Source organism: Diadema antillarum, unplaced genomic scaffold, assembly GCF_040938485.1.
Source record: "Diadema antillarum isolate AM-2024a unplaced genomic scaffold, OU_Dant_1.0 scf00000120, whole genome shotgun sequence".
Taxonomy (NCBI): Eukaryota; Metazoa; Echinodermata; class Echinoidea; order Diadematoida; family Diadematidae; genus Diadema; species Diadema antillarum.
Genome location: NW_027271009.1, coordinates 2,239,582 through 2,256,520, shown reverse-complemented (window position 1 = coordinate 2,256,520; position 16,939 = coordinate 2,239,582). Strand labels below are relative to the sequence as shown.

The 16,939-nt window shown below is 39.5% G+C and overlaps 1 protein-coding gene across 1 annotated transcript in view; it reads left to right on the top strand.

Moving 5' to 3' along the window:
• The first annotated feature begins 5,268 nt into the window (after nucleotides 1-5,268).
• The window catches only part of LOC139720091 (uncharacterized), a 48,675-nt gene continuing 37,004 nt past the window's right edge, over nucleotides 5,269-16,939 (top strand). Inside the window, exon 1 of the mRNA XM_071631459.1 lies at nucleotides 5,269-5,458. Within this exon, the coding sequence (XP_071487560.1) occupies nucleotides 5,269-5,458 (190 nt within the window). The remainder of the gene's footprint in view (nucleotides 5,459-16,939) is intronic.

Genomic DNA, 16,939 nt, shown 5'->3' with positions numbered 1-16,939 from the left:
TCCGGAATGCCCCTTTAATGCGCAGTGTAATTTTGAAATTTATGCACTCAACTTGGAAATTCACTTCTGGTGAACGTGTTTTCAGCCTTAAAATGTCTCTTTATGATGTTTGTTTCAACATTTATATTCACTCAGATCAAAGTCACTGTGTATGATGCATCAGTGTTGGGTGGACACACGTAAAGACGTTTGGCATGTTTGGACATGACATGCATACACACACAAACGTACATGCAATTTTCTTTCAGATGTGCGTTCTCTGTCTTTCATCATTGGGCGTCGGACTGTATCGGCCGAGGGACCTTTCGTCTGGCCGCAGTCTCTTGCGCCATGGAGAAACACACCAGTATAGACCACTTAAGAAAATCTATGAACAGCATTTCAAAGAAATTAACAAAAAAAAAAAAGAAAAAAGATGTGAATTACCCTTATATGCCAAATAATATAGTTCAGTATTTCGGCAAACTCCGCCCAATTTTGGTTATGTACTTGATACGAAACTTCTATGCATTCCCGATTTTACTTCATGAATAGGCTATAATGATAGAGCATTATAACGAATTTATATGTCCATTCAAGCGAGACACACAAACGGACAAATTTCACTTCTGGTCGACGAAGAACATCGCTCCTTTTGTCAAATCACTTGGAATGATCTGATCACTGACCTGTTCATTTTGAAACACCAAAGACTAATTCGAATTCTTTCTTCTTCTTCTTCTTCTTCTTCTCTTTTTTTTTTAGTAGGGGGGGGGGAGTTGGGGGATGGGGAGTTGTTTCTCTGTTTGTTTGTTTGTTTGTTTGTTTGTTTGTTTCTTTCTTTCTTTCTTTGTTTCTTGCATTTAGGGACAAAATATCTCTAAAAAGGCAAAATTCATAGTATGAATTTGTAGTATAAATTAATTGATAGAAGAAAGTTCGACATTGACTGGTCAGAGGCCCTTATCCAAGTCAAAGGAATTGCTTATTAATAATGGTCTCCTCCTCCTGTATACCTCACGATGACACATAATTATTATTATCTTTTTTATTATATTTATGTATTTTGTTTTCAATTCAATTCAATTTTATTCGGCACAAAATAAATCAAAAGTACATTGTGTACACAATAAAAACAAAAGCAATGATATACAGTGTATATAATTATATACATGCACATGTTAAGGAAATTAATGCCGGGACCCCTTTAAAGCATCTAGTGCTTGTTGTTGGGGCCGAAAACAAGATTATACAAAGCACAGTCGTTAAATGGCATATTGTGCGAAATGAAAAGAAAAAACAAATTAGGCAGCCCTACACTATACACACACCATATTCTTGTCACACACGCAGCGCACACCCAAGACACATTCAGTAGCAATGTCAGGATCAGAGAAGTGAAGAGAAGATGAAATTTGGTATCAAGCAGTCTACTCAGTCATGGATAACAGTTTTTTAAAAGTATGCACGAATATTATGCATATAAGAATATATATATTCGTAATTCAATGTTTCTTTGGAGTAAACCTATTTATATTTTGATAGAAAATTTGCTGATTTTGTCACAAATGATTTCATTTGTACAAGTGGACAAATAAAACAAAGTGAAGCTGAAACTGAAATCACACATGGGTGAAATGCAGGTTTTACGGGTATACCAATCAAGCTCTTGCACTGTTCTCTTATCGATGTTGTTTGGTATAAAACACGGAGCGTGCCGAGAGAGCTCAGAAATTTGCGAATTGAGCATACGATCTCAAGTACAGATTCTCAAAACAGTAATAATTGTGAGCAAGCTGGAAAAAAATGCATTATCAATCTTCCACTGTTCGATGTTCGATACAGATACTTGTAAAGCTTGGAAAACGTGAGACTATGCATGATTATAAAATTTAGTAGTCATACAGAAAAGAAAAAAAATGAAAGCCATATTTTCAACCAGTGGCACTCTCCACGATTTGAAGTATAATAGGCCTATTATCATTTGCCTGCTACATTGAAGCAAAGTCTTCAACCATAGGTGATATTCGTAAGCGAATGAAATGCAAAATTAGTAGGTACCTATAATCTCACTCTCTTGAAATCATATGACACGAAGAACATAGACACAGATACTTAAACAAAATTGAATAGATAACATAATGAAAAACATATATAATCATGCATAAAACAATAAGTCAAAGGGGGAAAAAAGACGGTCGTAGAGCCTACGTTGCTGCAAACTGCCGCCGTCTTCCGTGACCAGGCACCAGGCAATGCAGTTCCATGACGATGTCAATCCCTTCCCTGGCCACTTCCATAACGGGCTACCAATACTCGTATAGAGAGTCACCACACGTTATAGGAATCGCAGAGACCACATCTAACCACCCACCCACACAAACCGCCATTCACAGACTACATGACCGCCGCGTCGACAGAGCTCTTCCAAGTTTAAGTACCATCTCTTGACATTATGATTATTAGCCATGGTTATTTTACACCCCACTTTGATTGCTGAAATAAGTCATTTGATGATCCCTCACAATCATTTCTATCGACCGTGGCGCTATAAATGTAAATTGCAAGGCAATGGAAACAGGTTTGTTCGTAAATTATGCCGCTGAGTAGAATATAAGTAACAAAATGCCTTTTATGCAGCTAGAATTTCCGACGCTGATTTCAAGGCGCGTTTTGAATATTCATTTCTCTGTATGAGATTGACTTGTGTGTGAATGTGTGTGTGTGTGTGTGTGTGTGTGTGTGTGTGTCACAATTACTCTCTCTCTCCCTCCCTCCCTCTCTCACTCTCTAACTATCTCTCCCATTACCATATCATTCCGCGTTGCTTTCATCATCGGTTGCTAAGGCTCATTCTCTACGGGTATATAGGCTTAATCATGTTTTTGGCGCTCAATGTAGGAGCTAGGTATGATGGACTCTTTTTTCTTCTTTTTTTTTTTTACAAATTCCGTTATTCTCATTATTTTTTAGGGGTTGTACAAGGGAGGACAAAAGTGGTGATGTAATAGTCTGTTGTTAGATTGGGTTAGAACCAGATGCACGCACAATAAACACGATAAACACCAGGTGAGGTGGTATTGAGCCAGTTCCATGGCGATACGGCCATGCATGACACGATAAACACCAGGTGAGGTGGTATTGAGCCAGTTCCATGGCGATACGGCCATGCATGACATCACACTTTGGTGCTCTTGAGTTTAAGTCGCGTTTATCGAGCACCTATTATGCTCTTCCTCAGAACAGATATTTATACCCAAATGTTATCTACACTATATACAGTAAAGCCCCTTTTACACTTTCACGGATTGCTTCACGGATGACCACGGATCGTCATCCGTGGTGTTCCGGCATGCAAAATATCGATTTTCCTCTCAATGCCGCGGCATGCCGGTGTGAGTACGATCCCAACTGGGTGTCTACACGGACAAGTACGGAAGCTACAAGGACAAGTAGGGTGCCTACACGGACAGACAAGGAATGAACGCGGACCACAGCGGAAACGATACGGAGCTAACACGGATATCAAGGAAGAGCACGGATGCAACTTGGTCCCTTCGCGGTCTTTACATGGATATACCCAAAGAGTTGACACATGACATTTGCTTTTGCTTTTGATACTTTATCATTTTTCGGGCGACATGCTTCCAGAGCTAAGTGTAAACCTGTAACAAGCACACCAGAAAATCTACAGCAGCCTACATACGCATCTGCTTGTTCGACATCATAAAGGCATATCTCTTTGTTACAAAATCTCATTTTGCGGGAACATCATAACATAAACAAAGCAAAACAAACTAAGACAAATCAAAAGACACACAAAAAAAAAGACAGCAGGAAGATGTGTGTGGGTCACTGAAGCTTCTCATGCGATATAGACCTACTAACAGTAAGAGGAGTCGATTGGCTGTACTGATGGGGGGAAGATGTGAGCAAATTTCATTGACTTTCTGAGCTTGTATTGACAAAACGCACGAATTTCTCATCCCGGATGGACCGATGCTGATACGGACGTCCCGATGTTTTCACGGAGGCAACACGGAGTAGCAGGTGCCTACAAGGAAGGAATACGGATGCAACACGGAGTAGACGGTGCCAACAAGGAAGAGTTTGTATTGATTTTCATCCGTGATGTCCGGGATGAAAAATTAAGCAAGCTCAATTTTTTCCGCGGACATGCCGGATGATCAAGGATAATGCTGGATGACTTCACGGTGTCAACACGGTCTTACCGGAAACAGTACGGATGATCCCGGATCAACGATCCGTGGTCATCCGTGGTGCAATCCGTGAAAGTGTAAAAGGGGCTTAAGCAAATAATCATCGACTGCGATGGCGATAGTACAATTAACATCGCCGCGGTGATCCGCAAGGTGTCTATCAGGCCGAGCAGAAGTCGAGGGCTAATAGACACCTGAAAGATTACCTTGGCGATGTTAGATTGTATCCATTGCCCGAGAAATAAAATGATCATTTGCTTTAGGGTGCCTATATCCCATATCGATTGAAAAACTTGGTATCAACTTTTTATGAAAATGTCTTCCATCAACCACGCAGATGTTTATTTTATAATCGTGTTGGATATTACAACACAGGTGATACAACCGCGGTCCGCGGTATTAGTCGAGTGAACGAGAATGACGATAAGCCCCAGTCACACATAAACACGGAGATTTACATATTAACATATATAAATCGCCGTGTAGATCCTCAAGCTAGTTTAAGCAACAGATGATCCTCAAGGATTTACACGGCGATCCCTGGATCATTCCGGCGATGATCCGGGGAGTTCCGGACTAGTTTTGCCTCGGATGGAGCGTCGACGAGCATGGATAACTGTACAAAAGGTATCAACACTGCAGCTACATGGATGAGGCCGGTCCAGCACGGCATCCACACGGCGCTTACATGGATCTCCACTGACCATGCCGGACCCACCCGGCAACTACAAAGTCCATGTCGGTAGAGCACGGCGTCTACACGGACCGTCAGGGCGTCCACACGGACCAACACGGCAGCTACACAGACCAACAAGGCAGCTACACGTACCACGCCAGCAGACGATAATCTATCATAAAAAAGCAAGCCCTCGTTCTCGTCACTTACGGACCGTGTAGAACCGTTTTCATCCCTGTAATACCGTGTTTGAACATGATGGTCCGTGTAGTTGTTGTGTGGCTGCCGTGTTTAGGTTCGTGTAGATGCCTTGATGATCCGTGACGGTCCTTGATGTGAAAAAAAAAAAAAAACGTCACGGACTGCCAAGGATAGTCACGGCGCTCACAATACATGATCGTTCCAGGCAGCCACATGGACCTTCACGGCAACTACACGGCAGCCACACTAACCATCCCAGATTGCTCTGGCAACACGGAAGTCCACGGATGTTTTGACCTCCAAAAACTGCCGTGTTGGTCTCACGGACCTGCACGGACCTCCAAGAACCTAAACGGATGCCCAAGGAGTCTCTACTCTCAAGGTGGGTCTCTCCCCGGATCACCCCGGATCTGATCTGGGGTGATCCGGCATGTATGTGACTAGCTGGGGCTTTAGATCTAACTGATTGTGTTGTCGATAGTATTGTGCGATGTGCACGGATGTGTGCCACGATTGCAACCGTGCACCATAATGGGTATGTTAACAGTGTGAACGAAAAAGTATGTAAGACATGAGAGAGTAATACTATTTGGGCATGGATGTTGGGAGAAAAACATCTCCCGGTCGCATGCTTCATATTCAAGTAATCCCATCGGTTAAACATACTTATGTGCAATGGGATATAAAATGCCATATATTTAGGTGTGTTACTTTTTTTCTTTCTGTCTTTCTTCATTACTCCAGTACCACCTTCACATTAACAAACCCCGGTAACCCCTGTTTTATACATAGATCATCTTACCATCTTGGGTGCCATGAATGATAAAAGTCTGCACTATGGCCGCTATTTCCCGCAATATCAACAATTTACATTACACATACAGCTGTGACATGATAATACATGCGTTATAAATTACCATACACATGGCCGGCGTTGTGTTGCTGTTGTTGTTTGTTAGTTTGTTTTAGGGGCGTTCCTATATATTGGAGTATTGTTTTCTTGTTAAGAAACATCTGACACTCACTATAGAAATAAGTTTGCGGAAGAGGGGCTGGGTATATACTTATTTCCTGTTTATGATCAAAAGGGGGAGATGAAAAGGGCTGTAGTTGCTAAATCATCAACGAAAATGTGACTGTTATGATAAAATTATTTTCCATACAAATAGTCGGTTTTGAGATGATGACATCATCTCTTTTTGCAACTGATATTGCTTTTCTAGAAACATCGATTATGAAATATTCCATGCAGAAATTCTCCTCGCGTAGATCGTAAGCTGGTGAAATCATTTTTACATTTTTACTATAGTATCTAGAGTTAATATCACAGAAATTAATCTAGATTTCAAGGGCAGCAACGAAGGATCGAAGCTGTTCGTTAACATCTCAGTGAAAAAAAATAATATGGAACCATCAAATTCGTCAAATTTCAAATGTGGTGGTATAAAAGAAAGTCAAGACGAAATCTGTATTTTTTTTTAAAAAAGGAGGACAGTCGTGATGACCACGCTCTTAGGTCATTGGAGGTTGTTGATAGCGTTCGTGGCAGAAGTGTTGAGTGTTTGATAAGTAAAGTAAAGTTTGCTGGATTGCAAAGTATAGCACTAGAGCAGTCGCACTATCATTTCACGGTCCTCCTAACCGCCATCGCACATGCACTCGAGAACTTATATATTCAGCTTTGTGACAGCATAATTTGTATCCGTGGTTATATTATGTTTGTATCATGATTCATTGGCATCCAAGCCGGATATTGCGTCTCACTTTACTTTGTGAAATATGAAAGTATCTTTAAATTGAAATTGAATTGAAATGAACAGCAAACAACATTCCATCCAATCAACAAAAGGCAACAACATTTATCGTCGAAATGAATCCTACAGCTAAGAGTTTCACATATAATGGAAGCATATCTATCAGCTGTTCCTGGAAATGGATCTGATTTGGGGTCAAAGAAGAGGTCTTTCATCTTGTGTAGTATATTCGAGGTCCGTGTACCAAGCACGTTTCAGAAATACGTGATAGCTCTCCCCCCCCCCCCCTTTTCCTTTTTTTTCTGTCTTTAAAAAAAAAAGATGAATGCATCGACACTTTTCTGCGTAAAATTAGTGTAAGCGCAAATGGCGGGTTGCCTGAAAGAGCAGCAATGGAGTTTACTTTATTGCTAACCCTTCGTATTTATTTCATATTTAATTTCAATTCACTACTGAACAGAATACATAAACAATGTAGCCTGTAACAAGTTGACGCGTGTTGTTGCTTTCATCTAAAGTAATGTATACACTGATATTACCATGAACAACAATTATACAAAAGCTGCCAAAAAGAAAACAACAAAAACTCAACAGTCATTAGCAATCACACAGTAACTGTGGAGTGAAGGCACTGTGAAATAGCTTTGCCGGTTTGATGTCAGTGATTAGACAGGGATGACTCTAACCATGGTGCTCCGTGCTCTAACGTACGCCGAACAGATTTGTGTTGACTAAAACGTGACGGGAACAACATCGTCGTTTAGTATTATCAACACTGCCTTTATTATTACATGTATAATAGTACATGTGGTAGTAGTAGTAGTAGTAGTAGTAGTAATAATAGTAGTAGTGGTAGTAGTAGCAGTAGTAGCAGTAGTAGTAGTGGTAGTAGCATTAATAGTAGTATAGTAGTTGTAGTAATAGTAGTAGTAGTAGTAGTAGTAGTAGTAGTAGTAGTAGTAGTAGTAGTAGTAGTAGTAGCAATAGTAGTAGTTGTTGTTTATAGCAGCAGCAGCAATACCAGTACAATGTAATATCACCATCATCAGTATCATTATCATTTATTTTTCCACCTTAACAGGTGCTGTCAACAGCTACGGATGCAAATCACAATTGTTCAGGTATGTGTTCACGTCATCTTTCCTCTAAAGTTTAGTTTGGATTAATGCTCGGAAATGCATACTGCATGTTGGTAGAAGAAACAATGATTGTGATTAATAATGATATATACTAATATATAAAAATGATATATACCGATAATGAAGATAATGAGATATAGAAAGATACTAATATAATAATAGTGATATATACTGATGATGAACGCAATGAGAATAATGCGACATTTGCAAAATGAATCAAAAATACTGATGACTATGGCATCATCAATTGACGCAAATTTTAGTAATGAGGGGAGAGATTGCGATCACTCCTTATAACGAATTTGATGACAACGGTCTTGCTTGACACCAAAGAGACGCGGGGGAAAAAAATCGGAACACTTTGGTTGTTAGCCTTATGACTTAATCGATTTTTAGTTAAAGAAGCCAGCTACATATCAACTATATAGGCAAAATTGTGTATGCATTGGGACGATTACAAGTTCCCGAACCCCCCTCTCCCATCTTTTTTTTAAACATTATTAATAGAGCAATTAACGTGGAGGACTTGGAGAATACATTCTGTCTCTCGCAAACTCAGACAATTGTCATACAGACGTAAGAGAAGTTTACGATTATCTGATTGATTGCGTTTGTTGCGACACGGATTGTCGCCCCTACACGGATTGTCGCCCCCGGCTCGGGGGCGACAATCCTTGACGGATTTGGCGGCACGGATTGTCGCCCGCCCTCGAAGCACATTTTGCTGGGTAATATCGTTCTGGACATAGTCATTAAAATACTAACACATAATTTACATAGCTACATGCCATGTAAAAAGTCGTGGTGAGGTTTCAAGGAAGTGTGTATGTGCGCGCGCACATGATAATTTAGTGTCCGTTTGTGCGTGAGTGTGTGTGTGTGTGTGTGTGTGTGATGGAAGAATGTTATTATTATGTCAGCTTTTTGCGTATGTGTTTTTTAGCTGCGCGTGGGTATAGGGATACCTAGTAAGCTGTTGCTGGCATAAACGTTGATATTGATTTTATCAGCAGCTTTGACTTTGATGAGTTTGTTTGGTGGATTTGTTTATGAATTCGGAGTGGTGCTTGCGTGCGGGCGGATGCTGCTTTTCTGCATACGGTCCGTTATGTCTTATTTATCAACATTGGGAAGTCGTTTCATCAGGAAGGAATGTGGTATCGGTTCGGGTGTGTGTATGTGGGGAGGGGGGTTACATTTCGTTATTGCAAAAGTTCGTTATTCTGAAGGCTCTTTAGTCCGAGGTTCTTTATTCGACGGTTCGTTATTCCGAATTTCATTTTTGGATCAACGAACCTCTAGGTACAGGGAATTGTACAGGGGATGCTGTAGACGATTACGTCCTTCGACGTTTTCTGTTTTCCACTCGCATGGGAACACAGAGACGCGTGGGAAGCCACACATCTCGTGTTGCCAAGCTGCAGCGCATTTACCTGAAGGAATGCTACAACACACTCGGAGCGGTGGAGAGGCAGAACCGCAAAGTCAAGTTACGAAATTTCTCCCACAAATGGTCATTTTAGGTGGCACCCATATACGCATGACATCGCTTGACCATTGGTGCTGAACATTTTTTCCTTGTACTATTTGAATGTATATTTTTCGAAACTCGGAAGGCAATTTATGGGTTGGGGATGAGGTGACAGCATTTTTTTTTCACTTTTTTGGCCGGGAAGGTGTGGGACAGCGATAAACTATTATATAAAATGAGAACGAGTTTGTATGTTCCTATAGTCTTACCCACTTTACGCTCCATGGATATTACATTTTTTTTTAAATTGTATTTGGGTGTGGTAGGGGTGTCCGAATGTCTTAATGTGGTTTTTTCTTTCTGGAAATGTAATAGGCATTGCTTTATTATAACAATCTCCTTAACATAACCCAGAAAGTCATGAATATCGCTGCACAATGACAGCGTAACCACAGTTTGTCTATTCCATGACTGTAAGTAATATTTTCTTACTCTGTTTAACTTATCGATCTAGATCGTATTCTATCTGTGGTATAATTATGTTATGTAGTCTTTACATTTATGATGTTTATCCATATTTGAGCTGCACAAATAAAATTCAAACTTCAAGTTCAAAATTTCATATATCTTTTATTACTGTAAAGCAAATTAAAGAAATGCGAAAACTTTTAACAATTTGTACGTAAGTTCAATTTCAGTTTTCGCCAGTGTACAATGTAAGACAGTCCAATATGGGATAAATTTGCTGTCATAATACATTGACTTGGCAGGGATCGTCATATTGTACATAATTATTTATAACAATCTATAACTATCCAAAAATATCCGCAACTCTCCGTAAATAGTCGCAACTCTCCGCAAGTGTTCCGAACTATTCGGCAGTTTATGCAAGTTGAAAGAACAAAATTACGTGCCAATTCGTAAGAATATCCGCAAGTGGACGCAAGTATTCGCATTCGGTCGTATCTCTCCGTATCGCCCGCATATTTTTTTCCGTATGTTTTGTAAAAATGCTCTGGTGACAGCAAGGGATCCGCGGGTGTCCGCAGAAAAAAATGACTTATTTCCGCGTCCGGCGCGCCGGACGCGGAGCATTATGTGACTGGGGCCTTGCGTAGACACACTAACGCTCACACACAACACACATACGTAGGGCCTACGTAGCCCACGAACACCAAACCCCTCAAATGCTCATGCAGGCACAAAACTGCGCCCACAAACACGCACCATCACATACCCTTTTATAAACACATACGCCACTATACACATACACACGTACGCATACAGGCACACGTATACACACAGACAAACAAACCACTACCACTATACAACCACCACACATGCACAGTTTCTACATATTGTATTATTATACTCCAAACACACACACACACACACACACACACACACACACAGACACACACACAAAACAATACGGAAACTCATACACAAGTCACTTATTGTACGCACCTACAAATCATACACAGCACATACCATGCAGCTCACAACAAATACACACACACACACACACACACACACACACACACGCATAACTTACCAGTCATACCCATCCCACCAAAGCTTAACACCGGAGCAACCACCCCGAAGCCCGGGGCGACAATCCTTGACGGGGCGACAATCCGTGTCGCAACAAATTTTTTGCCATCATGGATTGTCGCCATCGAGGTCAAAAACTGGGAACTGCACAAGCGTCACGGATTGTCGCCAGACGACAATCCGTGACGGGGACGACAATCCGTGACGCCAACTCCGTCACGGATTGTCGCCCCGAGCCGGGGGCGACAATCCGTGTAGGGCGACAATCCGTGTCGCAACAGCGATCCTTGGCGATGGTGAACTGCAGACAGACCCAAATGTAATCTCTTGACCAATCGCAGTGTTTATATACTCAACATATCACGTCATCATGGTCTACCCTGTTAACGTCATACAACGTCATAATGTAGGAATACTGCACAGAATCAAATGCCTTGAATTGATGACAACAGCTCCTTTAAAGACGTCGAAAAGCTCGTGAACGATTTTCGCGAAGTTTCCCTCCGTTATTCAGTAAATTATGTAGACTTTCTTATGTTTCCACGCGTCCATGGATGACGAAGCATTGTGTATTTAATCCAGCACTTGCAATGTATTTGTGTAATCCTGCCGTTGTTTCAATTTCATTGACATGATTTACGGGGAGCAGATTCGAGGAAGCGATTGTTCTGCCGGCCAGTTCGAATTCAATTAGTATGAAATATGTACAAGTTTCACACACACACACACACACACACACACACACACACTATGGACCCCTTACCCCCCCCCCCATCAGACCTTATTATAAGATGTATTATGTATGCTGCCTTCCTGCTCTACGGATGTATAATGCTGCAGGGTCATTAAAAAAGATGATTCAATCAATGAAAGCTTGAAGTAAGATATGACCTAGTTATGCAGTGCATTCACCAGTGCATCATTTAATCATTAACGACATGGCCAGGAGACCATTTTTTTTAATACTGGTCGAGTCGTGCTGGACAAGGCCATTAACTTTAAAGAAAGGAATGCATTAGATGCAATGTGCATGCTTTGCAATGAAATCAATTTATCCTTAAGTGGATATCGGTGTCACTTATCATTTCTGACTAAGGTATAACCACATGCTGGCCGTTAAAAGATGTCAATTATGAGCTGATGACCGTCAACAGAATATACTTCCGTTGCTACAAGGATTAAGTTTGAAATACTTCACTGGAAACTGAAGAGACTATAGTTTTTTCATTAATTTTGAGGCAAGATTCCCGATCAATTAGGCAGGGTGAAAATTAATTTAAAAAAACACACACACACACACACACAAACCTGCACGGTATACAAAAATAGTGGAAGGGTAATGGCGCATTCTTTTCACCTGAGTAGATACAACCAATAGCTAAGTACCTTTCGATGATAATTGAAGACAGTTATTATGTACCCTAGGGAAAGACATCTATATTAAAATGAAAACATGACTGCTAAAACTTGGATCGTATACCCTTACCGAGGTTTGTTTTACTAGTACATGCGAGATCTTAGGTCTCTTTAAAAGAGAAATGTTAAAGGGGCATTCCGGACGATTTTCATAATTTCACATCATTTAATACATAAATCGACAGCCCCATGTATAGATTTGTTGAATTTATTGTGGTCCTTGAGCAGAGAAACCATTAAATTAAAAATCTTAAACAAATTACACTGAACAGTGTTGATGACATCACAGCCTCATATATTTCAGAAATGTAGCAGTGTAATTCCATTACAATACCGCTTGCTCAACGGTTCACCTGTGAAAAATTTATGCATGCCTTCTTCTTTTGTTCTGCTTCCTTGAGCCCCAGCTCATGCATTCCTTTGGTGAGGCTGCTATGTCATCATCCTCGTTCATTGCAATTTGTTATAGATTTTAAAAACATTCTCATTCCTCATCCCAATCACTAACAATTCTGAAACTCTGTACTCAGTTTAAGTAATTTATAGTTAGTCAAATGTAAAAGTCTGAAAATCATCCGGAGGTCCCCTTTAATGCGATTGCCCCAGTCAGGCGGATCTCGTGTATACTGTACTGGCTCATTACCGTATATGGGCACGATTCTGTAACTAATTTGGATCAAGCTGAAGTCTGACTTATTTGATAGTCACAAAGGAAACAATTAACTTCTGAGAAACAAACAACTGCTGGAACAGTCGGCTGTGAAGGACTACGCATGCAGTAGTGATGTTACAGAGCTGTCCAAACATTGGTGTAAAGGAGCACTACAGCTGCTGTTATAGTGGACTTGTATTGGGGATTTGAAGATTGAGAGCCAACGATAATGCACTAACCATCACAGCTCTTTTCGGTATTATTTTTTTTATGATAATAATAGTAGACATTTATAGAGCGCCTTCTCCACTGGATACAAAGCGCTATGAGATGTCATCCCTGGTCGCCATAGGAGATAAAATATATACAAAATACCAGGCACCGACAGTACAAGTCCAGTGCACACATAGGGACATCAAAATAGATAAGTCTTCAAGATTTGTTTGAAATGAGCAAGTGTTGGTGATGATTTGAGAAGAGGAGGGAGCTTATTCCTCAGCTTAGGAGCAGACGAAGAGAAAGCTGCATCGCCAGCTAGTTTTTTCGTGTGTGGTTGAGTAAAGGTAACGGATGATGAGTGCGCCTAGAGTGAGAGCGTATATAGCATCATAGTCATAAGAATTGCTTGTTTGTTTGTTTGTTTGTTTGTTTTTACTCCTTTTGCCTGTTCGTACGTTTTGAAGATCCATTCATTCATTCATTCATTTTCCATTTTCCTGTATATCCATCAACAACAGCAACAACCACAACCACAACAACAACAACTACTACTTCTACTACTACTACTACTACCACCACTACTACTACTACTACTACCACTACTACTACTACTACTACTGCCACTACTACTACTACTACTACCACCACCACTACTACTACTACTACTACTACTACAATAACTACTACTACTGCCACTACTACTACTACTACTACCACTACTACTACTACTACTACTACTTCTACTACTACTACTACCACTACTACTACTACTATTACTACTACTACTACTACCACTACTACTACAATAACTGCTACTACTACCACTACTACTACTTCCATTACTACTACTACCACTACTACTACTACCACCACTACTACTACTACTACTACTACTACTACTACTACTACTACTACTACTACTACTACTTCTACTACTACTACTACTACTATTACTACTGCTATATACTAGGTGTTTCAAAAAACATTTCCCACTTTTGATCATTAATAGTTCACAAACTATTCATCCGATAAAACTGTCATTGATGTGAGTAATAGCTGGATAGTGTACAATTTGGTTGAAGGTAATTTGCACGTGAAAGCATCAATCAGTTTCATTAAATCTAAGATTGATTTTGAAGTAAGGTTTCAGATTTTGGTCAAATTTTAACCCTCTGCACAAAAATTGAACTTCGCACAGGAACCAATGATGTGTACGTGAGTGTGTGCTGACAATGGCCCTGAACAATGGACATGCCTGAACCACCTGTTGACTAGGCGTCAGTCTGGCGCTCCCTGGCACATGAATGCTTAATCAATAATTCATGTGGATTGCCCTGGGCACTGCTAGTCTGAATTCATGCACGGTAAAGTGCTTGCAAACACCACATTTCATTCCAGCTGGCAATCATTTTCAAATTTTGCTTCACATATCACTAAATTTGGGATATAAATAAGCATAAATGATCTAACGTTCCTCATTTTAATACAACTGTTTACTAATAATATTAAATACAGTAGTCTGACAAATTTTTCGCTTTTTCGATAAAAAGAGATCATTTTTGTTAAAGAGTTCAGCAGCATTTATCACTGGGGCGATTTGTTTCACAGTAGATTTATTTGAGGCTCCATATACACAACATTAGTGTATACTCTTGACTAATTGATTTTCTTTACTTCCTGTCACCACGTTTACGATAGAACAGAAGGTATTCATTGCAATTTTGTTTTTCAGAAGTAGGGAGAGCACTGTCGCGACTCAACGACAGTATCGACAGGCGTTTGACTTTACACAGATACTGCCAGAGGCTGAATAAAGACTAGTTGTGATAGTGGAATTTCTCATGAATAAATAATGAAGCATTCAAACCCTGGCCATTGTTCAGGACCATTGTCAGGGTGTTAACCACACACTCCCATACACACCCATTGACCCCTGTGCAAAGTGAAATTTTGTACAGAGGGTTGAAAATAGAGCAAAGTCTGGAACCTAACTGTGAAATTAATCATGGATTTCATGAAACTTATTATGCTTTCATATTTAAACCACCTTCAACTAAATTGTACACTATTCAGCTATCACTCATATCAATGACAGTGTTATTTGATATATAGTTTTTGAATTATTAAGAATCAAAAGTGGGAAATGTTTTTTGAAACACCTAGTACTATAACTACTACAGCAACAACAAATACTATACCATAAAACGACAGCAAGATGTTGGAACACGTTAACAACCACCTCGTAAGCCAGCTGATTAAAATGCATTCAAACTTTAATACAAGCGTTCTGTGCTGTCTCATACAGAATGGTCACTACGTCAGATATTTCGGCAAAAAAAAAATACATGATACACGCGATAATGAATAATTCAAAAGGTGCAAGGTTGCGGAATTAACAACATGCAACATGCTTCGGATGTATTCAGAGGCAATTCTTCGTAATGTAATGATAGAAACTACATGGTGACAGACATTGCCAGGACACCGGCGCACATGGACAATGTGGTTGCTCTGATGCATATCATGCATTCAGATGAAGGCGGTCAATCAATGCATAGAATATTGAAATAAATATGAGTGCTGCATATAAGCTACGAATTTCGATTTAGAATGTGGAAGGGGGGGTTAGGACTGTGTGAACCCCATCTGCGCAGTTCCAATTTTTATAGGTTATTTATCAATCTTTTATCATTCTATTTTCTACAGCAATGTATCATAATGGGCGTTGGTAAATAGGGCAACGTGTATATATATATAATAATAATATTATGGTAAGAGAGACAGAGAGAGAGGCTGAGGACTATAACACGGAAGCAAATTTAATACTTATCATTTTACTGTTATCATATGTCATATTTATATCAGACATAAGCTATTCCTCATGTTTATTTGATTTGATTTGATTTGATTTGATTTGATTTATTTATGCATACAATCAGATACAAATTGAATACAAATTTCGAAAGCACAAAAGCAAACAATAACAAATGCAGTAATTAATAATGATAACATAACATTACACAAATAGATAAACATACGCAATTGTATTGTGCAGAAAAGATGTACAAAATATGCAAAGAGATATAAAATATTTTCCAGTAAATAACATAAATAATTGAATGCAGGAGACCACCATCGTGAGCAATTATGCTTGAGATGAATAGGGCCGATACCTTATGTTTATGGAAATCCAGTCCAAATATAAGTTGGTCTGATAAAAAAATATATATATATATTTCGAGTTCAACGGTAAAATTTTGATAAAAATCGGGTGAAAAATAAGGAAATTATGACATTTTGAAGTTTCGCTAAGTTTTCAGGAAACAGTTCTTGAACGGTCAATATGAATATGCAAATGGAAAAGTGAGCATGTCATACCCTCACAACTTGCCATATAGTTTGCACATTTAGAAATTTCCCGTTTTTCATTCAAACTCCATTAGGTCCGAGGCTCATATCCAATTGATCACTATTCTTAAGTTATTCAATCAAGAATAACATCATTTTTCAGACTTCAGTGACAGAAACATTGAATTTTCTTATTTTTTTTTTGTACAGGATCAATGCAAATTGTGAGGTTATGACATGGTTAGCTCACTCACTTGCATATTCATATCCACCGTACAAGAACTGTTTTGCAGAAGTTAGCAAAACTTCA